The sequence below is a fragment of the Alosa pseudoharengus genome, unplaced genomic scaffold (genome assembly GCF_046254945.1).
Source record: "Alosa pseudoharengus isolate Yale_2024_CS ecotype anadromous, Long Island Sound unplaced genomic scaffold, YU_APseudo_1.1 YU_APseudo_1.1_scf_24, whole genome shotgun sequence".
NCBI lineage: Eukaryota > Metazoa > Chordata > Actinopteri > Clupeiformes > Clupeidae > Alosa > Alosa pseudoharengus.
In genome coordinates this window covers 3,491,952-3,518,715 of record NW_027468689.1, presented here as the reverse complement: position 1 = coordinate 3,518,715, position 26,764 = coordinate 3,491,952, and the positions used below count along the sequence as shown (strand labels likewise).

Below are 26,764 nucleotides of genomic sequence, written 5' to 3'. Positions count from 1 at the left end.
TGCTGTTGAAATTGTAAGTAGCCTACCCTTGCGTGAACTTTGTTTTTGTAATGTGGCTTGATAGTCTCTTGAACAATGTGAGATAGAAACATCTGACATGAAGGACAACGTTAATGTTACGTTACCGACGTGAAGACTGTGTTGATCACCGATGGTGTAATGCAGGGATTCCCAAACTGTAGTACGCGTACCCCCGGTGGTACACGAGCTGCCACTAGGGGGTACGCGAGATGAAAAGGGCAATGGCGGAAAGGAGTTAAAAATGATTAATTAATTAATACTCTAATTAATTCATAAATAATACATCATTTCGAATCGGGTTATAATGATATGGAAACGTGAAATTAAAGGAAATCATTTGTAAACTCTATAATAGGCTATGTTTTCATTAAAAAAAAACAAGCTACACACAATACACATGATTTCCTGTGGGCAGCCAGAATATCTGGTGCGTTAGTTTCGTTGAAGTATATGCTAGGTAGAAGGCTGCGTAAACATGGAAAACTGGCTAAAAACAGGGACACTGTCCAAAAGGCCTACAGTAATTAAAGTGATCGAAGAGGAGAAGCGAGAGAAACAGAGCAGGACACAGGTAACGATGGAATGGGATGGGGGGCAGACTAATGAAGGTGGAGATGGAGCGCAGGGGGATAAAAGAAAGAACGAGACAGAAAAGACTGAGCGAAGAAAACGAAAGTATGATGAGGCATATAGCCCTAGGCTTCACGTGGATTGGGAGACAGACTGCCCAAAGCTACAGTGTGTGGTCTGCAGTGAGATGCTATCTAACCATTCTAATGTGGTTCTCCACACTGTTTTTTTTTTACTGTAGCGTGAGAGCTCATAGACCAGTTGTACATTTTGATTATGTTATCATGTAGGGTGGCTAATTAAACATGATGCCTGGAATGCGTCAATAGAATGTGTTACTTTTTTATGTGTTGGATGGTGGGGGTACGCGAGCCGAGTCAGGATGTAGAAGGTGGTCCGCGGGGAAAAAAGTTTGGGAACCGCTGCAGTAGACCCATGTTGTTTTTTGAGAGGTCACAGTAACATTGACCACTCAAATCTAATCAGTTCATCTTTGAGTATAAGTGACTGTGTGTGCCGAATTTGAAAGAAAAAAAAACTTCCTATAGGCATTCCTCACAAGAATGTGAGGTCACAATGACCTTGAACTATGACCTTTGACCATCAAATTCAAATTAATTTGTTATCTGTGAGTGAAAAGCCCTTTCCAAAGCGAGCTAAACTCTCTCCCTAGCCACTTGCACTCCTAACTAAGTGTTAAAGGAACATGCCAACATTTTGGACCCTTTAAACTGGCCAAGTTTCATCAAAATCGGTGACGTAGCATGTATCACCCCCGCCTGGTCCTCTCATGGACACACTCTTAAGGCCTGTCCAGCTAGGAAGAGAATCAGATAATAAGGCCCTATTTCCCCAAACTGGAAAGAACCAGAAAACCACTATTTTACATATGTTTTCTATGCATTAGACAGGTTTGCATATAGTTTTATGTATGATGGGAAGATGGTTTCCACCAATGTAAGCGACCCTGCGTGGTACTGATTGGCGAAGGGTTTTGTTGGAGATGACGTGAGAGGATGGCACGTCTCAAGGGCCGAGGAGTATAAAATATAGTGTATAGCCACCCGGAGAGAGATCTCGACGGGGGCCCCAGCTGATGACATCTCCTCCCTATTGCTTTGATGGTTGGTCTGGACTTTGGTTAGGCTGTACTATCATTGCAATATGGAGAATAAAGATCAACAGTCTTCAGAAAATCTTCTGTCTACCATGTCTCCTTCGGACGCCTTGTTCCAGAGTGCTAAATTACTAAATAGTCAAGTGGTAATTGTTAATTGGAAAATTGGATTCGGAAGTGGACATTTTCCACAACAAAATCTTGCACAGTGTATTGCATGATTTTTGTCTGCAACATCCAATGTTAATTCAACAAAGCTGGCAAGAATACTTGGGAGCTGGCTAGCGGTATTTATTCTGACTAACAGGTTTACAGACAGATGTTCCAGCAAAGTGTAAAGAACAGCATGGCAAAACATATATGGGCAAAATCCAAGGCACACAATGTTACAAAGAAAGCCAAGGCACAAAAAGCACTTGAAATGAGGAATCAGTGGTCAGATATAGTGACCGAATATACATTTAAACTAGGTTTTAAAAAATTAGGTGTCTTTAACGGCTACCTAGTACCTATAATTTATGTCTAGATTGTGGTTAAATGAGGGAAAACAAAGGGGTACAAACTGTATGTGTTTCTGTACTCCAGACATCTTGATGAAATCAACCCCAGCTTGATCCAATAGATCTATTAGATCGACTAGAGTTATTAGAATCAGCTCTGGATCCACTATCGCTGTCATATAGGATTTTTGGTGGTGTTCGTGCTGTTAGTCTTCTGTTAGGCCGTTGATTTTTCCACCATTGTTGAATGCGGTTGGAAGACTGAACTGATACAAGTGGACTGGGATCAGCTTTGGATTCAGCTCCAGACCCTAGGCCTAGTGGTGGTGAAATGTCTGGTCCTGTTAGGTCCACTGGAATACACAAAAGGGATACAGTGATGACTGCTTTGTACTGAAGTGACATTTGGATACAGAAGTGTCAATTTTCATGAAAACTCATTTACGGTAAATGGTATTTGCACAGTTATCTCTCATTCTTCATACACATTTAATTTCCTCTTTTACACATTGAAGTTGACATATGGAATCAATAACTTGGCAAGGCCAGGCCAGTGTTCCCACTCCTAAGTGTAAAATTCCATGACTTTTCCCTGACAAAAAAAATGGAATTTTCATGACTTACAATGTAATGAATTATACATGGTGTGTCAATTATACATTGTGTCACAGTTTGGTATGGCAACTGCTCTGCCCATAACCGGAAAGCACTGCAGAGGGTGGTGAAAACTGCCCAACACATCACCGGTTCCTCACTCCCCTCCATCAAGGCCATCCAGGGAAAGTGATGCTTGCGTAAGGCGCGTAGCATCATCAAAGACTGTTCTCACCCCAACCACAGACTATTCACCCCACTACCCTCAGGGAGGTGTTACAGGTCTCTCTGCACCCAAACCAGCAGGTTCAGAGGAAGCTTCTTTCCTGCGGCTGTCACCCTACTAAACTCAAGCTCTGCATCCAACGAACTAAGCCCCCATCACCCCCCGCCCCCGCCTGATGCCTCCTTGCCTGTGTCTGTTGAGGTGTCCATGACCATGGCAGCCTTGACAGGGACAACAAGGAGGCGGACACCCCCCCCCCCCACACACACACACACAACTGCCCTTCCCTATCCCATCCATAGTGTCTATTTATTTACAAATGTACATACTGTAATTACACTTATACACATAGCCATATTCTATTGCTCTTCATCCTGCACATACACCTATTCGTAATACTATTATAATGTTACTGTTTCTGCACTACAATGGTACTGTTACCACACTGCACATAGCTGTACATACTGTACAAATCTGTTTATATGGTTCATACTAAATATCCATATTTATTCGTTTTTTCTGTAATATATTCTGTTAATACACTGCATATATCTACATTATATTGTTCTTACTACTACTATAATGGTACTGCCACTACATTGCACATATTTGTACATGTTGTACATACATTGTTCATATTGCATAGCCATATTTATTCTGCTCTAATAAGGTTAGTGCTAATACACTGCACATACTTATATTTAATGTATACTACTCTAAACCACCTTCTGAAAATGACTGTACACTACTGTCTACACTGCACTATATCTTTTGTCTGTCTGTGCACCAACTACTTGTATATCACATTGCACTTTTCTGCTTTTTTGCAGTTCTGATTAGACACAAACTGCATTTCGTTGTCTCTGTACTTGTACTCTGCACAATGACAATAAAGTTAAATCTAATCTAATCTAAACATTGATTGTTGCTTTGTCCTGGTGTGTTTGTGTTGTGCTTTGCCCTGTTCTGTTCTGCTTCTGTGTATGTGCTGTGTTACAGGACGTCCTGGCGGCGGAGACTCACTAATTGCCAATTCTGTTGCTGTCATTAATGATAGATTAAATATTTAAAATATGACTGTTGCTTGGTTTGGTTAGACAATCAGGAACACATTCATTAGGTGCACAATCAAGGCATCATCTGAAAGCATATTTTCTACTCTTTTGATAGGTGTTCATATTATTGCGGAGATATCATACAGATCTCAACAATAGAATTCGACCATGCTCGGGTGACAACTGTCACGGTCAAGGTAACTTTATTATCCCCAAGGTCAAGGTCAAGGTAACTTTATTATTCCCAAGGTCAAGGTAACTTTATTATCCCCAAGGTCAAGGTCAAGGTAGCTTTATTATCCCCAAGGGGCAATTATTTGCACAGCCAGCAGACAGATGGTACTTCCGTGATTTGGGAAAAGCCCGTAAAAGTCCTGGGGGTTTACTTGGGGGTAAAAATGAACCTTTCCACGTTAGTCCTGGGGGTTTACTTGGGGGTAAAAATGAACCTTTCCACGTTATTCTAATGTTTTGAGACACACCTACTAAATAATTCCCTTAGCTGAACCGCATATATCTGGCACCAGATATTCTTACCAAGAGAATCTATGTGAGATGACTGTCCCATCAAGGGTGGCGTCTGTGCAGAAGCATATGAAGACAGGACTTGCACAGACCGATCCACTGAAATACACAACAGCAAAACAGTGATACACCTGGCATGACAGTTTTACATTGAGTTTTCATTGACTTATCCATTTTCATGTACTTTAATTCTCGTTCTGCATAAAGTACTTTCTGGAAACATTGGACTTGACAGGGAGAATCAATCACTTTGCAAGGTTCTCATACTCTAAAGTCAAAATTCCATTTAGTTGTGATGTATGATGCTGTTTTTAAACTAGTAGAGAGCAGAGAGTAGCCTGGGTGAACCCAGTCAAGCTTATTAGCATATTTGAATTTGCTCTGCAGGTCCATCTGGAAAGGATTCTATTGACGCCCGTTTCTGAATCACCAAATACCCAGGATCAAATCACAGTCATGTAAGGGCTGCACTGATAGTGACAGGGCTAAACAGACATGTTTCTTTGGAACTGAGTAAACAACTGCATCTAAAACCTTAAAGGTGCTCTAAGTGATGCTGGGTAACGTCACTTCTGTTGACTTTCAAACAAAACAGAGAGCTAGCTCGCTACTTCCTCCCCCTCCCTCCCGTGCTGCTCCTGTGCAATTGAAACTCCCCTAAACACGCATCTCGTCTGTGATTTGCTGGAACAGTATATGTTTTTATAGGCTGGGTTTGCCCAGGTTGTTTTTGTTGCCGTTTTTGGAGCCTGGGCTGTCCACAGAGATCACGTTTTTTTTACAGTGTATTGAGGACACAGACAGCTAGTGGTTGGTTAGGTGATGTTTGCAGTAAGTGACATAAAATGCACATGGCATCACTTAGAGCACCTTTAATATACAAGAAAGATGTGTTCTCTGCACTTCTGAAATGATTGATTTGGTAAAAGTTTAAGTTTAATTTTACTAAGTTATAAAATGGGAAGTTCAGAAATGAGGGTCAATGGGATCTTTCCAGACGGGACTGTTGAGCAAATTCAAATTTGCTAACAGGTTTGTCTGGGTTCACTCATAGGCAGACATTAGGTAAATGTAAATTATTTCATATTTTGTATTTAATGCATAAAATTAAACGAAAATCAAAGATTTTGACATACTGTCTGGAGGGGTAAGGATGCTTTTTTCTAACTCTTCTTCGACCTTCCAGTTCATGTTGTTCCTGTCAAGGACATCCATAACAGCCATCTCCTCTATCATGTCCAGTAGCTGTCTGACCTGCTGGCCTTCATCCTCTTGTGTGTTGTCAAAAACGTGATACCTGTTCCCACACATCCTGATGATCCACTGCAGAGGTCCCCCCTCACTCTCGATATGCTGCTCAATGGATTTGCCCCCTAAACAGTCCCCGTAAGTAAACAGCACTATGGTGTGGCACCAGATATTCTTTCCGAGGAGCTCCAAGTGTTCCTGAGCTGCTGTCCTGTGTCCTTCTGTGAAAGCACTGTCCAGGTCAATGACTAGGGGGACGGCATGAGGCGCACAGGGGAGCAAGGACACACACCGCCTGATCTGTCTTGTACTCAAGTCAGTGTCACGCTCCTTAGTCCAGCCTGGAGTGTCCACCACTGTGACTTGTCTCAGTGCTGTTATGTCTGTTTTCTTCACACACTGAGACGTCCTTTCAGAGGCATCGAAGACCTCTGCATCACCACTGGTTTCCTTAAAGATGGCGTTTCCTACAGAACTCTTTCCAGCTTTTCGACATCCCAGCAGAACAATTCTCAGCTCAGAGAGGAACATACATTTGCCTTTAACAAGACACACCAAACCACGGTAGATCTTAGTAGGTTGTCAGGTGACCATATGTTAATGCAATCACAGATCACAGTCAAGCTACATTCAAAACCAAACCATTTATACAGAACTACAGAAAATACATTTATTTACTTACTTATTTTTGTATATCTTGTTTAGCAGCTTTGGAAATTCTTTTACCTCTTTCTTAACCTGCTGTAGCCTTTATACCAAAGATTTTTAACTCACCCATAACCCACTGAAATGTGGCTCTATCCTTGTAACTCCTCATCTGTCGGTCCTCTGCTTTTTCCTTCACCATCCTCCATTTGTCCCCTATCTCTTGGCATTTTCTCTGGTCCATCTCAAAATGGCAGCCACCATTTTTAGCCACCATGCTCTCTAACTTCTTAAACAGACGTGTGACCTGCATGTCTATTTTGTCCATGTTGTCAAAAACATGGTATCTGTTCCCACATTTGTCAATAACCCACTGCAAGGCATGCCCCTCACACTCAATGTGCTCTTCAATGGGTGTGTGTCCAAGCCACTCCCCACAGGTGAACAATACTATAGTGTGATCCCACACATTTGGACCCAACGACTCAATGTGTTCCTGAAGAGCTACTCTGTCTTCCTCTGTGAATGAAGAGTCTGGTCTGATGATCACTATGAAAGCATGAGGTCCCTGGGGACACATGGACACACTGCGCACAATCTCATCTTTAGTAATTTGGGCAGATTCACTCAAAGGAACATTTGACCACCATCCTGGAGTGTCGACAACAGTCACCTCTCTTCCCGATAGGCCTACCTTTCCATGTCTCTGAACAGACAGGCCAGTTCTCTGACTGGAGTCAAACACCTTTCCACACAGGATGGTGTTTCCTGTAGAACTCTTGCCAACTCTTCGGGAACCAAGCAGCACAATTCTTAGCTGTGTGAGATCATCTGACATACCTGTAAAACAAATCAGTATTATTATTATTATTAGGGCCCGAGCACCTGAAGGGCACAAGGCCCTATTGTTTTTGGAAGGATTCTTATTATTGTGGTTATTCTGATTTGTGCTTTTTCTCAGAGCTTTTTCCTTTTCTGAGATGGTTAACATAGGCGAAAAGTCTTGACATTTGGCACACACATCTCCCCAAGATAAACATCATTCGTATGTACAATGCATTAGCCATGGCCAACAGGAAGTGAGGTATTTTGAGCACACTAAGATATGATTAATTGTGATGCCAAAAGAGGGGCTTCCCATGAGCGAAAACTCATGTAATTTGGCATATACATCAATTGGTACAGTGAATACACAGGGATAAAGGCTTGGCGCCAGGCATGCCACAGGAACTCTATAGCGCCCCCTTATGTCACTGTGACTTGTGGCATATAGTTTCAGATACACACACCAAATTTGGTAGGTGTATGTAACTCTCCAAGACAAACAACGTTTGTATATAAATGGCATTAACCACGCCCACAGAAAGTGAGGCAATTGAGTTTTTGTGCGTTTTATGCACTTTTCCTGATTGATCCAATTCATGTCAAAGTTGGCATACATGATGTCAAGATGGCCAGGACTTTTACAGGCTGTGTATCATCACATTCGTCACAATACTGGCGCCTGACTGGCAGCCTGTTACAGTAGCTCTGTTACATTTGTACAATTTTTCACTATTTTCATTGTTTTTTCTGACTTGTCACGGCTCTAGTTTTTACGCTAGACTGTGCATGTATATAGTCTGATACTTTTGTTTCAGTTTTCAGTGCGTTTTTGATCAGTTAAGACAGTTTTTTTTACGCATTTTTACCGAGCAGCGTTTTTTTTTTTAAATGCTGCGCTATTCCAGAGAGATGCTCCTAAGTTGCCAGGCTGCGAGCGCTACCCTTCCCAATATACCTGCAGAGATATGTAGGCATAGACGAGGTACCAAAGCTGGAGTGAGAGTGAGACGCGAACGAGGGGCTAAGGTACAGAGTCAGAAAACACCTGAACATTCTGTCTGACTATTATTATTATATAGATGGAGACGCTCCGTCACCATCGCCAGGTTCAGAAAGCGGCCCTATCGTCCGGCCTTGCCAGCTCTACTGCTCTCCAATGTAAGATCTATCAGGAATAAAATGGACGAGCTTTTACTTCAAACCCACAGCAACTGGAAGTACAAGGAATGCTCTGCCATCTGCTTGACCGAGACCTGGCTGGATGAGTACACCCCGGATGCGGCGGTCACACCTCCCGGCTTTTCAATATACCGGGCAGACAGGTCAGCTAATCTATCACTCAAATCAAAAGGTGGTGGTGTTTGCTTCCTAGTCAATAGGCTTGTTTGAGATCGACTGAGTCTGACTTTGTCTGGCTTTCTACGTAAACGTGATCTTCAGAGGCTAGCCGGGAGGAGCTACAACAGAGGGCAGCTCATCCCGGACAGACAGGCTACAGTCTGCCTGACGTGACTCGCGGGAGACATCGCGGGAGATATCGCGGAATTTTGTTTGCAATAAATACAGCAGAACTTTCATTCTTACTCATTAAAATGAGCATGATGACTGACGAAATAAATTCTTATGATGTAGTTTAAATAAACCACTGTTGTCATACAGTTAACAGGCCTGCTTTGTAGCACATAAATTCAATATCAAGTGTTTTACCTGTGTTACCTATTTAACCAACAGCAGGAAATAACAGAATGTCCAAACATTTTCAGTAGGCTAGCCTACCATTGTTGCCGAAATCACGTAAGAAGGTATCCCTTCAATTTCTGTTTATTTTCGCATATTCCAACATAAGGAAGCAGCATGAGACTCCCGTCAAAATAGTCATGAGGAGATTCCTCCCGTCGAACTGACGTCATGAGGGCGTGTTTCAGCTTGTGCAGCTCGTGGAAGGCAACTGCAAGATCTGTCTGCAGGCTAAGACTCCCGCGATATTTTAAGGTCATGTGACATGGTGTCACGGTGGTAAGTCCCTCCCCGGCTGACAGAAGTCGGACAGAATTTCTAACCAGTAAGCATTGCGTCCATCCCAGTATGCATTGTGTTCAACCCAGCATTCATCACATCAAGTCAGATATGCACAGATCTGCCTCAAGTCGAATATGCCTATTGATCGATGGTGCACCAACTCTACCATTGTAACACAGTTCTGCTCCCCGGATCTGGAATTTCTTATTGTCACGTGCAGACCCTTTAACCTACCACGAGAGTTTGCGTCTATCGTACTAATTGGTGTTTACATCCCACCACAAGCCAATGCTATCACTGCCACCTGTGTACTAGCACAACATATAGCCGCAACTGAAACATCACATCCAGACTCTGCCGTAATAGTTCTGGAGGACTTCAACCACTGCAATCTGTCTGACAAGCTACCAAACTACACTCAACAGGTGACATGTCCGACAAGAGGAGATAACATTCTGGATCACTGCTACACCACTATCACTTCGGCTTACCGTGCAGTCCTGAGTGCTCCGCTGGGAAAGTCTGACCATGCAACACTCTTCCTCGTCCCGGAGTATCGTCAGAAACTTAAATCTGTGAAGCCGAAGTCCAACATCGTGAAAGTATGGTCCACAGATGCTATCGATACGCTGAAAGGCTGCTTTGAATGCACCAACTGGGACATCTTTAAACACACGTGTGTCAGCCTAGACGAGTGCAGAGGCTGTGACGTCATACGTTCGGTTTTGTGTTGATGACTGCATTGGGACCAAATGCATCAAGACATATAGCAATGGTAAACCCTGGTTCACCAAAGAGGTTGCTGCACTTTGCAGAAAAAAAAGCTCTGCATTCAAGAAAGGAGACAAGGAGGAGTATAAGACTGCCAAGTATCAACTTCGTTCTGCTATCAGAAAACTAAAGCTGATTATGCATTGAAACTGGAGCATCAACTGGCCACCAACAACCCCAGGTCAGTCTGGAAAAGTCTGAAGGAGATGACCAATTTCAATAGAGGGCCTACTTAACCACCAGATGAGGACCCTGAGCTTCCTGATAGACTCAATGCATTTTATGCCCGGTTTGAGGACAATCAGTCACCAGCCTTCTTCCCCTCTCCTCCCACCTCCTCCTCTCCTCCCTTTGTCATCCAGGAGGCAGAGGTGTGCAAACTTTTTAAAAAACAGAAGGCCAGGAAAGCAGCAGGACCAGATCAGCTTTCCCCAGCTGTTTTCAGACACTGTGCAGATCAACTGGCACCTGTCTTCACTGACATTTTCAACACTTCTCTGCAGCAGTGTGTAGTTCCACAGTTTTTTAAAGCCTCTACCATCATTCCGGTCCCGAAGACAACAAAAACAACTGGGCTCAACGACTTCAGGCCCGTTGCCCTCACTTCAGTGGCTATGAAGGTGTTTGAATGTGTGGTACTCTCCCATCTGCAAATCACATTATCACCGCTGATGGATCCCTACCAGTTTGCTTACCAGTCTAACAGATCTGTGGAAGATGCCATCAACCTAGGAGTTCACTCTATTCTGCAACACCTGGAGTCAAGCAACACCTATGCACGCATGATGTTCATTGACTTTAGCTCTGCCTTTAACACCATTGATCCACTCATCCTCTTCTCTAGGTTACAAGCCATGAACATCAACTCAGCTCTGTGTCACTGGATACTGGACTTCCTGAGGAATAGAATTCAATCAGTCAAGGTTAACAATACAACATCATGCCCTCTGACCCTCAACACTGGAGCGCCACAAGGCTGTGTGTTATCTCCTCTTCTGTTTTCCATCTACACTAATGACATGAGATCTCACCATCACTCTGTCAAAGTATTGAAGTATGCAGATGACACCACCATCATCGGCCTCATTAGTGACAATGACGAGTCCCAGTACCACAAGGAGGTGAAATGGGCTACGGACTGGTGTACTGAAAATAAGCTCCATCTTAACGCCTCAAAAACCAAAGAAATGGTTGTGGACATGAGAAGGTGGCCTAACACCAAAGCCCCGTCTATTATAGGTGAACAGCCTATAACCTTGACAGACTCCTTTACATTTCTTGCCTCACATATCAGCCATAATTTGAAATGGGACATTAACACCACCCACCTTATCAAAAAGGCGAATCAGAGACTTTATTTCCTAAGACTACTGAAAAAGTTTCATGTCAACAAAACCCTTTTGCTGCTCTTCTACAAAGCCATCATTGAAAGCATCATCACATCTAAGGATGTAACGGTATGAAAATTTAACCCCACGCTTATAGTGACCAAAATTCTCACGGTTTTCGGTATTATCGCGGTATAAAAAGACGCAGAGTGGCTACATGATACAGTACACGTTTTGCAGTGAAAATGTTCCAGGTGTAACCTAATCCGTATCACAGTTAAATCCATCAATTAGACAACAGAATCAGTAGGGTACCAGTTTTTTTTCATTGTACCAGGCCTACCATATGTCAAAAGCAGGCTTGGATGAAGCTGGGAAGAATTAAAGACACGGTTTCCACACCGTGGTAATCAACTGCGATAATTATGATATTTGAAATGAAAACGGTAATTGTTATCGTCAAGATTTTTATCGCGGTTTACCATTATACCGGTAATCGTTACATTCCTAATCACATCTTCAATCACTGTCTGGTATGGGAGCTCTGACAGTCGCACCAAGAGAAAATTAGAGAGAGTTGTCACCAAAGCCTCCAACATCACTGGTTGTGACCTTCCATCAGTCCACTCTCTGTATGCTGAACGCAGCTTGAACCGAGCATCCAAGATCATCAGGGACGCCTCACATCCGAGCCATGATCTCTTCCAACTTCTGCCCTCTGGAAGACGCTATAGATCTCTGAAGACAGGAACGACGTGCTTCAACAACAGCGTCTACCCTTCAGCAATTAGAGTCCTGAACTCCTGAAGATTTGCAACTCTACTTATTTATTTATGTTTATTTAAAGGGACACCAGGCAAGCCTGATGCTTTTTCTCTACGAAACTACCCCCCTCGCTCAGTCTGAAGCTCTTTTCCTTTTCTTTGCATCTTCCGTCAAGGGTTTTCGCTGCTTCTTCGCCGGCTCTGCCATTATACACACGTTTGCAACAATCGCTTGCGTGCCTCTGTGCTGTGGATGCAGGATGTAAACTGATCCTGCTTCGGTCGGCGGGTATGATACACTGAACTTGCAAGCGGGATATTCTTCCTACAGGCAGTAGGGGCGGGCGAGAGAGTCTTCATTCGCCCTGTAATGAATCATTTAACCATATACCGACTTACGAAGATGAGTAATTAACACGAAAACGTTGCCTGGTGTCCCTTTAATTTATCCCCTCCCGCTATTAACCCCCCCCCCCCCCCCCCCCCCCACCCAAACGGACTGAGCTACAAAAAATACCACCAACATTGTTGTGTGGCAATTAAAGTTTCTATTCTATTCTATTCTATGTGTGTGTGTGTGTGTGCATGTGTGTGTGTCTTTATGTACTGTATGTGTAAATAAGTAAAGCAAATCAGGGAACCACCTAGCCTGACGAGCCAGACCCACATGGGCACTCACCGTTCGCAGTGCTCAGTCCAAGGGGCGGGATAATCGGTTGTCTTTCAAATTCCCTCTGCACGCAATAGGACAGCGCCGAGTCCCATGTGTTTTCCCACCAGTGGAGCTAGTTGGCTAGTTAAAACTTTTGCCATTTTAAAACAAGCTTAACTCGTGTCACACTGTTGGCCAGTAGCAACATCCATCTTCTTTGTTTTCAAGTAGTAGGGAATTCAAGCCAAACCGTTGCAACTCTGCCATCAATCATTATGTTAAGCCCACCTAACGACTCTATACACGATTTGATTTGCCTGATCGAAGTTTAATTTTTCGAGCTCACAAGCCAACGGAGAGTTGCTAGACTAGCCCTGGAAGCAAATGTAATTTGCTGCCGCTAGGGTGCGTCTAGATTTCTAGGCTAGGAACCACCTACTCTTTGTGGTAAGTGCCATGGGATATTTAACAACCATGGTGAGTCAGGACCTCAATTTAAAAAAAAAAAAAAAGGAGAATCATAAATGATCAGACAAGTGCTCTCTTTGAGCAAGCACTTTCACTAAAGTCAAGTCAACTGTCAGACTCTGAAGACTTATTTGATCACTTTAATGCAAAAATGGCAAACATTATGGATGACATTGCTCCATTACAATTCAAGAAAGTTAAGGACAAACAGAAAGCACCATGGAGGCAAAATCCAGCAGTTAAACTTCTAAAAAGAGAGTGTAGGAAGACTGAAAGAAAATGGCGTAAATACAAACTTCAGATCCACTATGAAATCCATAAAGAGATGCTCCGCACATATAACTCTGAAATATGCAAAGCAAGACAGTCTTTCTTTTCTAACATTATCAATAGAAATTCAAATAACACTCGTATTCTATTTTCAACTGTTGATAAGTTAACAAATCCCCCCTCACAATTAGCGCCTGAACTTCTCTCAACTAATAAATGCAATGAGTTTTCATCTTTTTTTAAAGGTAAGATTGACAAAATCAGACTCAACATATCTGCTCAATTACAAATTCAACAACCTGAACTTCCAGCAACAAACAGAGGGAAACTAAACTTGATGTCAGAGTTCAGCTTGATAGACTACGAAACACTTGAAAAACGGTACAGAATCTCAGCTCTTCCACATGTGTCTTAGAAACTCTGCCTACCAATTTCTTCAAAACTGTTTTTCACCTCATAGCGGCGGATGTCCTTCAAATTGTAAATGTATCACTGCTGTCTGGCACTTTTCCTAAGTCACTGAAAACAGCTGTTGTAAAGCCACTTCTCAAGAAAAATAACCTGGATGCCTCCATGCTAAACAATTACAGGCCCATATCCAATCTACCTTTTATTGGCAAAATGATTGAAAAAGTAGTCTTTAATCAATTAACCACCTTCCTAACATCAAATGGGTATTTTGATTACTTTCAGTCTGGTTTTCGGGCAAATCACAGCACTGAAACAGCTCTCATTAAAGTTTCCAATGACATACGCCTCAACACAGATTCAGGTAAAACATCAGTCCTAGTGCTACTGGACCTTAGTGCAGCATTTGACACTGTTGATCACAATATTTTACTACACAGACTAGAACACTGGGTTGGATTTACAGGCATAGTTATCAGCTGGCTAAAATCATATCTACAAGAAAGGAGCTTCTTTGTTGCCATCGGAAACTGTACCTCAACACCAACGTCCTTGACCTGTGGTGTTCCCCAGGGGTCGATCTTGGGGACACTATTATTCAACCTCTATATGCTCCCACTTGGACAAATCATTCAAAATAATTTGATTTCATATCATAGCCATGCAGATGACACACAAATTTACTTAGCTCTATCACCAAACGACTATGGTCCTCTTGAATCTATGTGTCAGTGTATAGAACAAATCAACACCTGGATGTCTCAAAATTTTCTTCAGCTGAACAAAGAAAAAACTGAAGTAATTATATTTGGTAAAAAGGAGGAAAGACTTAGGGTTGCCACTCTCCTTGACACAAAAGGGTTGAAGGCAAAGGATACTGTTAAAAATCTTGGTGTATTAATTGACAGTGATCTAAATTTCAACAACCACATGAAAGCGATAACTAAATCAGCTTTTTACCACCTCAAAAATATTGCCAAACTCAGAGGGCTGATGTCAAAGCATGACTTAGAAAAACTCATTCATGCATTTATCTCCAGCAGGGTTGATTACTGCAATGGACTGTTCACAGGCCTTCCTAAAAAGACTATTAAACAGCTTCAGGTGATACAAAATGCAGCAGCTAGGATTCTAACAAAAACTAAAAGAACTGACCACATTACTCCAATTCTTAAGTCCTTGCACTGGCTTCCAGTAAGTCACAGAATTGACTTTAAAGCACTATTGCTTGTTTATAAATCAGTAAATGGAGCAGGACCTAAATACTTGTCAGACATGCTTCAGCAGTACACACCTTCTCGTCCTCTCAGGTCCCAGGTGAAAAACCTGCTAGTAAAACCTACAGTTAGAACTAAACATGGTGAAGCAGCTTTTAGCTGCTATGCGGCTCAGCTGTGGAACCAACTTTCGGATGACATCAAAAAGGCCCCAACTGTAGCCAGTTTTAAATCTAGACTTAAGACCAAACTGTTCTCAGATGCTTTCTGCTAACTGTGCCGAGTTACAAATTCTGAATCTGCCTTGATAATTATTCTACCTTGTCTTTTATTACTTTTTTTACTAGTTTTGCCTTTGTTTTTGCTTACTAATTATTCTTTATTTTTAAATGATTTTACCTTGTGTTTTATGTTTTCTTTTTATTATGATCTTTACCTTTTAACTATTCTTTGACTATATTGCCCTTCTATGCTTTTATTTGCTATTATTGTTTGGTTTTGTTATTGTAAAGCACATTGAATGACCTCTGTGTATGAAATGCGCTGTATAAATAAACTTGACTTGACTTGACTTTAACATTCATGCAAAGGAAAACGTCTCCTGTTGTACAGTGTCCCTGTCACTGCAATAGGGCATTGGGATTGATATTTGTTCGGTGGCTTTTGGCCACAGGGAAGAGTGCCACCCAGAGGCGTATCAAGCTTTTTAAAAGTGTGGGGGTAGTGGGATAGGAAAATTAAACAATCCGGCCAAATTATAAATAACTACCTACAGGGACGTTGTAAAATTGAAATTCTGATTGCTAAACACACTATTTTAATGCAGTTTGGGAGGGACAGAAGAAGCAGCGCCCCTTATATGTGTGGCTCATGTGACATGTAGGCCTACATGATCTACCTACTATAACTTCACTATTTGACACTATACCCTACCTGGAGACACATCTCATGTTCTAAATCAAGAAATCATTTCAGAAATTATGTTCTGTGCATATGGGTTAGCAGGCTACAATAAATTGCCTAACAGACAGCAGCCTAATTTCGAGGTATCACTAATATCTATTAAATAAATGTAAAGGACACAGAATAGTGACAGAACTGTAAGCTCAAATTCAAAAACTTTTGAAGTCCACCCAAAAATATGCAAAGGGAATATAAATAAATTGTGTTGCATATAGCCAGCTTAATGTAAATTTAAAGATTATGATTAGCAGTTTCTATGCTTTTTCCATTGATAGTTACAGGAAGCCACGTTGTTGTTTAAACTATTGTTCCTTCTAGCCCACGTTACCTCCAGTTTCACTTGCTGCAGGGAAGCACACATTGCATGAGTGCTCATAAGCGTTCTATTTGAGTTCTACATGCTGGAAATCTTAGTTCTCAGATGTAGAACTCAAATGTGTCTTGACACTGCCGTTAAGATCAAAATAAGATGTTCTAAATGGAACGCGATCGTATTTAAGATATAACGATAGATGTAGCACTATGACACACATTGACAGTGAAATGCCGCCGACGTTTGTAAGATCAGATCAAATAAGACGTTCTAAATAGAACGCGATGTAATTAAGCTGTTCAGATCTTTTCCAAGCGTCTTGTAGACGTATGTGTGCTGACTGGGCTATGTCTATATAGTTGATGACACCAAACGAATAAGTATTTCTGATTGGGGAAACTTTTAGCCTATTTTTTTTTTTTCGTCCGCGGTTCCATTAACCTGACTCTCGCCAGATAAATTTTGTTCCGCTTAGCTCCGCCTAGCTTCACTCACATCCATCTGGGACCTCTTCCGTTGAGAGTGATTTCTGCACCAGATTTTATGGTAGAGCCAATCAGGACGCAGGGCGGGAGTTTCATAGATGTGACATAGCGTAGAAGCGACTGTGAGACTGTTATCAGCGTCATGGTTGGCTTCGATGTGAGTGGTTGAAGTAGAACGTCAATAGATGACGGACAAGTGGCTTCTCCAATCATATGCAAGCATTTTTTGATTAGGCCCAGCCTTCTGAAGCAACACTTCAATGGATTGATCCCAGATGGATGAGTGGAGCTAGGCGGAACGAAATTCATCTGGCAAGAGTCAGGTTACGATTCCATACCATCTTGCTGCAAATGATCAGACGTGTGAAGCACCGGGCATAACTTAATTTCCCGGCTGTGTTAATTGTTGAGAAGGCCCATAGTTTGATAAAAGCTGCAGATCATAGACAGATAAACTTCAAGAGGTGGCAGCTTAAGTCCACTTGATACTGTTAGCCATTGGTTCCCAAAGGAGATTTTATTTGGGTCGCCAGCATAGCCTAGTGACAATTTATGTTGTGTAATAGGCCTAGCATAGGGCCTACCTTATATAGCTTATAGTTTGTTAACAGTCACGGGTTTGTCATAACTCCCTCTATGCATTTTTGCATTTAGAATAGCTCTGAAACTGGGGGCGAACACGTCACAGAGGGGGCGCCAGTGCGTGGATATCTCACGCACTGGCGGTAGTACTGTGATATAGAGTTATAGAGTTATAATGCAAAAAATGTCACTTAGCCTAATTATTTATTATTTATTTATTTGTTTATTTACTGTATTATAGTCTACTTATCAAGCATTCACTAGGACTTCTTATCACTCTAGTATCACTCTTTAACCCACCTGTGTCTGTTTTTGATTATGAATAAATTGCAAACACTTAATTTCAACATTTATTTATTTATTTAGCCTAGTTACTCTGCTCGCTCCCACTTCCAATCGTTTTTTTTTATATAGGCTACTGTATATCATGAAACACGTTTCTTTGAGTCATGCCTTTTTATTTGGGAGACTGCAACATACTTCTGTCCGCTAAAACACTTTCATTATTGCTGCGCAAGATCTGGTTAAGCCGTACACGCGCTGTCTGTCTCTTGTCTCTCCAGCAAAACACTGCACACATAAAACCAGAATAGGCTATTGAAACATCAACATATTTTTCTTTAGCCTGTATGTTTTTTTTTTATTTGGGAGACTTTCCAAGAAACTTCCGTCTGCTAAAACACTTTGAATACCAGTGCACGTTGGTGCAATTACTGTAGGCTACTGTACGTGCGCTATAGCTTGCTCGTTGTCTGTCCAGCTGCACGGGAGGTTTAGACACAATTCAGGTACAGTTCAGAACGATGTATATGAAATATATTTTGGGGGAAACGTGTTGCTTCTGGTAATTTGACATTAGCAGTTGTGCTGTCATGCTGAAAGTGCAATATTTTTCAGAGACAGTATAGTTTTCTTTCCGGTACGGCGTACCCTCTCCAAATATTTTAGTGGTACTCCGTACCGGCCAGGGGGTCGTTTCTAGAAAGCATCGTTTGCTAACTTGCGTCGCAACCTTGGTAGTTCGCTCCATCGTTCTTGGATTTGGTGTTTCTAGAAAGGGTAGTTCGAACTCTCAATCGCAAACAAGGACGCAAAGTTTGGTCGTTTGAACTACTGCCCCTAGGCAGTCGCACTTGTGTCGTTCCTTGGTAGTTCCTGTTTGTGTCCGGAGCGCCTAACCAAAAATCGCAACCGCCTAACCAAAATTTGTCTGTAAAAGTCCTGGCAGGAAGCATGCATAAGGATGTAGATCCAGGAATGCACTAATATTTTTTTCGTAGTCCAGTTTGCAACAATTATTAGTTAACACTAAGTTGTAAACACTTCAGAAAAAAAATATTAAAAAACTGGATATACCAAAAAACGTTGATGTAATCGCTTCCTGCCAGGACTTTTACGGGCTTTTCCCAAATCACGGAAGAAACGTCGACGCAGCGGTATAGTAGCAGATAATCAGGCAAGTGTTATTTAAATAAACTCCTGGTGTATATACAAACTTTCCAATGCCTCGTTTTATGAGTAAAGAACATAGTTGTACTACTGTAGAAGTTTCATACCATTCAGGGCATTATTGGTGGGGTAATTTACGAGATAAAAGTTGGTACCATTACGACTGCAGAAACTCATTAGTTTCTGACAGCGCTACCCGACCAGGGTTCGACCAAGGGAAAACAGGTTCTGGGAGGGTGTTTGGCTCGGGGTCATTGTGCAAAGGACCCTAGGATGAAATTACTCCGAACCAACGCTTTAAGTCACACCAAACGCAAGATGGGCTACGATAAATTATTCGAGGGGCAAAGTGTGTCAATAGCCTAAATATAGCCTACCTTTGGGGAAAAACTGGATAAATGTCACTGTTCTCCCACTCAGTTTTCTGTTGCCTTGTTTTTCGTTTTTGATAGGCCTATGCCAAGTTCTTCCACGGAATTGAATTATAGCACGCTTTAGAGGCGCAAGGCTATTATGAGCAAGACTGAACCAGAGAGGGGTGAAATATATAGGCTGCATCATCTTGCCTATCCTGTATCATTGAAAACTTTTTTGGATGACAATGACAACTGGTTGCGTAGACATAGTGATAGCTTTGATTAAGCCTGAGTGACACATATGTATGTGGAGAGCTAGACAGTCGCCCTACTTGGCCGATGAGGCACTGAGCCATGCAGTCGACAGGCGTTGCATGGACGGCTGTTCTGGACTTTTCCCGAACGCAGATTGCCAGTCCGCCCCTGGCAATAAGATTAATTTAAATATGTTGTCTCTGGTGGATTCTGCCTTTTTTGAAGTGATTCTTTCATGTGGCTGAAAAGTCATGAAATTTGGCATACACATCTAGGCTCTCAGTAAATACTCCAAGACAAAGGCTTGACCCCGGGTGTGGCACAGAGACTCCCTAGCACCCCCTTATGTTAATGAGTCTCTTGGTTGGCATATAGTTTCATAGCCTGGGTGCCATTCCGAACTAAGTCCCGCCCACAACATTTGAGGTCGGGAAGTTCGGTCTGGCATTGCTCCATTGTGGAGGAAGTATGCTCGCCCTAGATTGGGCGGACCAATCAAATCGGGCTTTACAATGATGGACAGGTGAGCAACAGCACCTGGTCTATCACGTCATCTGAGCACGCTTAGATTAGGCTTATGTTTGAAACAAAAACGCTTTTTTTTTTCTTTTTCGCATGTCCAAATTTCCGTCAAGGATTTCCGGGACACTGAAAGACCGGGGTACACAAAACTTGGTAGGCATGTAACCCCATATGGATAGCATGGAACCATCGTTTTTCGTTTTGATCTGGACCCCCCAAAAGGAGGGTAGGGCAAACACAGTTTTCTGTGAATATCTCGAGAACCGTAGGGTTTAGGAGGACCAATTTTTTTCGAATGTTTGCCTTCAGGGGTCATGTTAACCCATTCCATATGCACACATGTGCATAAACAGATACACACGCACACATACATTCACAGTAATCATACGTATGACACATATTCACACAGTAGACATATGTACGCATGCATGCATCTGCACAAACACAGGCACATACTGTATGCAGGCACACACACAAGCACGCACACACACACACACACCCACACACATAAACATAAACATGTACACGCACCCATGCACACAATTCAAGAATTTCTCAGAATTATGAACAGGCAAGATGGGGGTGGGGTTGTATAAAATTAATTTTACATGTGAAATCTATGAACTAATCATGTTTTGGTACTTGTTGTCTAGAAGATACCAGTGAGAATTGAGTGTGGATAATTCAATTTAGTGCGACAGTTAGAATCGTATAGGCCTTTCAGCGTGATTTATTTTTGTGGAAAAAATGTGCTGGACTGGGCGGCGGTCATATTTTGTACCGCTCTGCGGTACATCTAGTTTAATGAGGTTTTATCACTGAAAATGATTATTTCTGAAAACTTTGGCCAAAGTTGAAATGTGGGAAAACGTGTGGTTTCATTTTCATCAAGGGAAAACAGAGCTATTGCATTGTGACATGTTCCCTCGTTCGTTTGAAATCTCTGATTGACCACCTGTTCGAGGGATTTGCGACAGCCTTTCCCAGCTGTTTAACATGTTTGTAGCATATCAGTGTTTTTTAAACTATTTTAGAGTTTAAAATAATTATTTTTTAAAAACGGAGGGGATATAGGCTATCAGTTTTTTCCTAATAGCCTACCCTACTACGTATCTCTTAGATTTCGCTAATGAGTGTTGTAGGCTAGGAGTTATTGACGGCACTAACTTTTACAAAAGACCAGAAAACAATGTTAAGGCATTTGTGGAGAAGTATCGGTTGAAATTGGTTACTTGGAAGCGCATCATTGTACCCCACATATTTGTGGTGTAGCGCCACCTAGTGAATATCATCGGTGTAAAACGTCACATCCAACAGAAAGTGAGTAATTGTTTCCAATGTTTAAAATTTGCAAAAACAAAAAACACACATCAGATATGTTCATTTGACGCACGCACCACATGTGACTGCATTGTTGGAAATGTCCGAAATGTCATGGGTCACAGACCACAAGTGCTCGGGCCCACCTTTGCAGCTTTCGGCTATATTTTTCTTTGAACCTCCAGTTCATGATGTAAATGTTTTGTTTATTATTAGAGGGTACTTGATGCATTATAGCAATATTGTAGTGGGTAACTGGCCGTGCACATGAGTAAACTCACTTGTTATGTCTGTCCATGTCTCTCTCAGCCACTGTACTCTTTCGTTTGCTCTCTTTTTCTCTAATCTTCGTCTCTCCGTCACTTCCTCTATCCTCCTCTTGTCCATTTTAAAGTGTTTGCTGCGATTTGTCACCGTCTCTTCTATCTTCTCCAACAGCTCTGGGACCTGGCTCTCTAGGTTCACTCGAGAGTTGGTGTTCAGAACATGGTACCTCTTGCCACATTTCTTTACTAGCCACTTAAGAGTCTTGCCTTGAAGTGTAAAGTACTGCTCAATGTTGGTCGGTGAATTACAAAAAAAAACCACCATGGTGTGATTCCACACCTTGTCACCCAGAAGTTCCACATGCTGCTGAATGGCTTTCTTGCGTGTCTCTGTAAATTTGATGTGCATGTCTATGACCAGTAGCAGACAGTGGGGTCCTGGTGGACACACAGACACACTGTACATGATGTCTCTCTTTAACAATTCAGGGGAATCCTGCAAGGGGTTATCATCCTGCCAGCTTGGAGCTCTGACCACAACAACCTTCCTCCCAACTAATTTCATTTTCACAGTGTAGAGAGACGACGTAGCTGCTCTTTGTGAAGTATTACAGATTGCTTTCATGACTAAGTTCTTTTCTGCATCATAGCCTAGCAGCACAAGTCTCAGCTCATGGGGATCCTGGCCTCTGCCTGCAAATTAGAAGTAAGCATTAGATATGTAGATCACTTTAACATATTGCTTACATGATTTTCAGTATGATGATAACTACAGTGTGTGGCTGCTCACCATCAGAAGTCCTCCACTGCGTTGCAATACAGTTTCCCATCTCCTCAGTGGTATCCAGTCACTATTATGTCAGGATGCAAACACATTCGCACAGGATTTTTCATTAAGGAAGGTTTTACAAGTTTAGATATCAAACTTTTACACACTGCATTGTCCACTTTTACACACTCATTTCGTCACAATCTAACTTACTTTCGATTTTAGATTTATAGTGTGACCACATCTCTCATGTCACATTAGGAATAGGAAGTCACATAGGAAGTCACATTGTTCTTATTTATTGATTTCCCTCTCATGTAGGAAAAACAAAAAGAAAACATTCATGTTCAGATTAGAAGTTGGTCTATTTTATTTATAATTTCTTTTCATTCTTGAAATACAGTTTTGACAAATGATGAATGCATGCAAAGATTATGCAGATATCAGTGACTGAGTGGCACTGATAAACAGTGTTGTGTGTAACGCGTTACAAAGTAACGTGTTACAGTAACGTAACTACTTTTTCGAGTAAAAAGTAGTGTAACGCGTTACTACTGAAAATTTGGTAACGTAACGTAGTTCCTTTTTCATATCGATGCAACGTTACTTTTCCCAGGGACAGATTTGACAGTGACGCTGCTTTCTAAGCTGCATGCGCAATAGGCACAAGCTCCACACGGCAGCCTACAGTATGTGACAGAGGCTGGTAGCATGAAGTGCAATCATAGCTCCACACAGTACGTGACAGAGGCTGGTGGCAATGAAGAGCAATCATAGCAAGAGGGAAGCAGCCAACGCTAACTTCTGAGGGTAGCCTACACTGTGTCTTGATTTTGTCCACTGCCGTTAACTCAACTTGTAAAGGTTGCCAAAATCACCTTTTTTACATGGTTGTTTGTATGAAAATGTGTTACTATTTTCTCTCTATGTAATATGCCATGTATGTAAATTGGATGACAGCTGACTGTTGGACGCGCGTTTTGGGTAGGAGTGACTTTTATTGACCGTGGTAAAGTTGGTTTTATATTGGACGTTGGATATTCGACACATTCGAAAAATCTATTTAGCACTGACTACGAGGGTCGAGTTTGTGTCAAACCAACTTTAATGTGTTTAAACAAGGCCTGCCTATATTACACAAAGCTTCTTTTGTCCAAAAACCCATGTTTTGATTTTATGAATTTTTTATGCTGATAAAAGATTTCAATCTATTATGCGGCTTCACCTTTTGACTTACCCATACTAAAACACATCTCCTGAACTCGCCTTACTGCCCTTTCTAGTACACAAAGCTTCTTTTTCCCTAAAACCTACTCTTTGATTTTATACAATTTTGAATGCTAAATGTTTCAAATCTATTATGCGGCTTGCCCCTTTGACCTACCCATGTCAAAACACATCTGGTGAACTCGGATTACTGCTCTATATAGTACACAAAGCTTCTTTTTCCCAAAAACCCATTCTTTGATTTTATAAATATTTTTTTATGCAAAAAAAATGCTATAAATGCTTTAAATCTATTATGCGGCTTGACCTTTTGACCTACCCATGTCAAAACACATCTGTTGCACTCAGCTAACTGCCCTTCATAGTGCACAATGCTTCTTTTTTCCAGAAACTCACTCTTTAATTTTATATTAAGTTTTTACTTTATAAAAATGCCATTAATCTTTTATGCGAATTGACCTTTTGACCTACCCATGTCAAAACACATCTGATGCACTCAGCTAACTGCCCTACATAATACACAAAGCTTATTTTGTCCAAAAACATAGTCTTTGATTTCATATTAATTTTTTACTATTCAAAAATGCTATACATTTATTATGCGGCTTGACCTTTTGACCTACCCATGTCAAAACACATCTGCTGCACTCAGCTAACTGCCCTTCATAGTACACAAAGCTTCTTTTTTCCAGAAACTCACTCTTTGATTTTATATTAAGTTTTTACTTTATAAAAATGCTATAAATCTATTATGCGAATTGACCTTTTGACCTACCCATGTCAAAACACATCTGATGCACTCAGCTAACTGCCCTACATAATACACAAAGCTTATTTTGTCCAAAAACATACTCTTTGATTTTATATAAATTTTTTACTATTCAAAAATGCTATAAATCTATTATGTGCCTTCACCTTTTGACCTACCCATGTCAAAACACATCTGCTGCACTCGGCTAACTGCCCTACATAGTACACAAAGCTTCTTTCTTCCAAAAACTCACTCTTTGATTTTATATTAATATTTTACTATTCAAAAATGCTATAAATCTATTATGCGGCTTCCACTTTAGACCTACCCATGTTAAAACACATCTGTTACACTCAACTAACTGCCCTTCATAATACACAAAGCTTCTTTTTTCCAAAAACTCCCTCTTTGATTTTATATAATTTTTTTACTGTAAAAAATAAGCTTTGTGTACTATGTAGGGCAGTTAGCTGAGTGCAACAGTTGTGTTTTGACATGGGTAGGTCAAAAGATGAAGGCACATAATAGATTTATAGCATTTTTGAATAGTAAAAAAATTATATAAAATCAAAGAGTGCGTTTTTGAAAAAAAAAAGAAGCTTTGTGTACTATGTAGGGCAGTTAGCTGAGTGCAACAGATGTGTTTTGACATGGGTAAGTCGAAAGGGGAAGCCGCATAATAGATTTATAGCATTTTTGAATAGTAAAAAAATAATATAAAATCAAAGAGTGCGTTTTTGAAAAAAAGAAGCTTTGTGTACTATGTAGGGCAGTTAGCTGAGTGCAACAGATGTGTTTTGACATGGGTAGGTCAAAAGGTCAAGCCGCGTAATAGATTTATAGCATTTTTGAATAGTAAAAAAATAATATAAAATCAAATAATATCATTCTTTTCCGAAGTCATTGGATTACGGCAAGCAAAGGATCCTTTTTCCTAACGCGCGTGTTTTGGTGAGATTGCGTTTCGCAACTGTATGGGGAAACGACTCCTCAAAAGACTGTAAGCGCACTGTAAGAACTTTTTCCTATTCCGGGGATCACGTTTGTGTTTTGGACTGTTTGAATCATCTGATTGATGTCGCGACTATTGGGCACTGAACTTTGGGGGGTATTTGTTGGTGCATTGTGAAACTTTGTTGTTAATTATGTGTCGGGCCTTCAGTTGCGCGCCGAGTGGCCGCGAGTTCGTGCATTACAATACAAAGTGAATCAATCTCATATGTTGCGTTTCTTTCTGTAATATACACTCTTATTAAGAGGAAGGCAAGGCCTTTTGCCAGTTTAAGTTAAGTTAAACGGCCTTCATCTGCATTGAACCAGCACGATTTCCTGCTTATTAGATCCGCCCGTAACCTTATTTATGCGTAGTGGCAATCCGTTCTTTTGAATAAGGGGGGCGATTTGTTACAAACTGCCAGCCTATTGATACAATTTGCACTAGCTTTGCACCAAATTTCGCAGGAGCGCCTGTTTAATGAAAGAATATAAGGCTATAAAATAAGCCCTCATATATTTTGTGCCCAAGATGTATCGAGGCTATGTTATTATGACCGCCGCGCAGCGAAGCGGCGGTCATATAGGTTTAGTCAGAATTTTTTTTTTTTTTTCGCATGCCCAAATTTCCGTCAATGAGTCCCGGGACACTGAAAGACCGGGGTACACGAAACTTGGTGGGCATGTAACCCCACATGGATAGCATGGAACCATCGTTTTTCGTTTTGATCTGTAGCCCCCCCCCCCGCTGGGCTGGACCCCCGAAAGGAGGGTAGGGCAGACACAGTTTTCTGTGAATATCTCGAAAACCGTAGGGTTTAGTAGGACCATTTTTTTTTGTATGTTGATCTCAAGGGGCCATGTCAACCCATTCTATAACCACTCATTTCATGTATAGCGCCACCTAGTTAAACACAAAAAAGTAAAAATGAGGTGTTGTAATCACAGGTATCTGTGACCTAACATAGTCAAAACTGCACGAAATTGGAAGTGTAGGATCATTATGACACCCTCTGTATGCACGCCAAATTTTGTGGAATTCCGTTCATGGGGGGCCACACAATAAATTAATTTATGTTACTATACACCAACTGGCCTGTAGGTGGCCGGAGACAGTTTTCTGTGAATATCTCGAGAACCGTAGGGCCTAGGAGGTCCACCTTTTTTATGTATGTTGGTCTTAAGGGGGCATGTCAACCCATCCCATTACCACTTATTTCATGTATAGCGCCACCTAGTTAAAAATTAAAAAGCAAAAAATTAGGTGTTTTCATCACAATATCTCTGGCT

The 26,764-nt window shown here is 41.4% G+C and overlaps 1 protein-coding gene across 4 annotated transcripts in view; it reads right to left on the bottom strand.

Annotated features, from left to right (window-relative positions):
- The window catches only part of sts (steroid sulfatase (microsomal), isozyme S), a 100,657-nt gene that overhangs the window by 41,732 nt on the left and 32,161 nt on the right, over window positions 1–26,764 (bottom strand). Inside the window, exons 2-7 of one of the 4 annotated variants that reach the window (XM_076302860.1) lie at window positions 22,525–22,585; window positions 21,750–22,427; window positions 6,631–7,341; window positions 5,745–6,395; window positions 4,621–4,707; window positions 2,021–2,561 (exon numbers count right to left, since the gene is read on the bottom strand). The exons of 2 other annotated variants lie outside the window; for them this stretch is intronic. In XM_076302860.1, the coding sequence (XP_076158975.1) occupies window positions 2,308–2,561; window positions 4,621–4,707; window positions 5,745–6,395; window positions 6,631–7,341; window positions 21,750–22,427; window positions 22,525–22,564 (2,421 nt within the window). In that variant the 5' untranslated portion in view covers window positions 22,565–22,585 and the 3' untranslated portion in view covers window positions 2,021–2,307. Of the gene's footprint in view, window positions 1–2,020; window positions 2,562–4,620; window positions 4,708–5,744; window positions 6,396–6,630; window positions 7,342–21,749; window positions 22,428–22,481; window positions 22,586–26,764 lie in introns of those variants that run through there. One more of the 4 variants, XM_076302864.1, reaches the window with a different exon arrangement.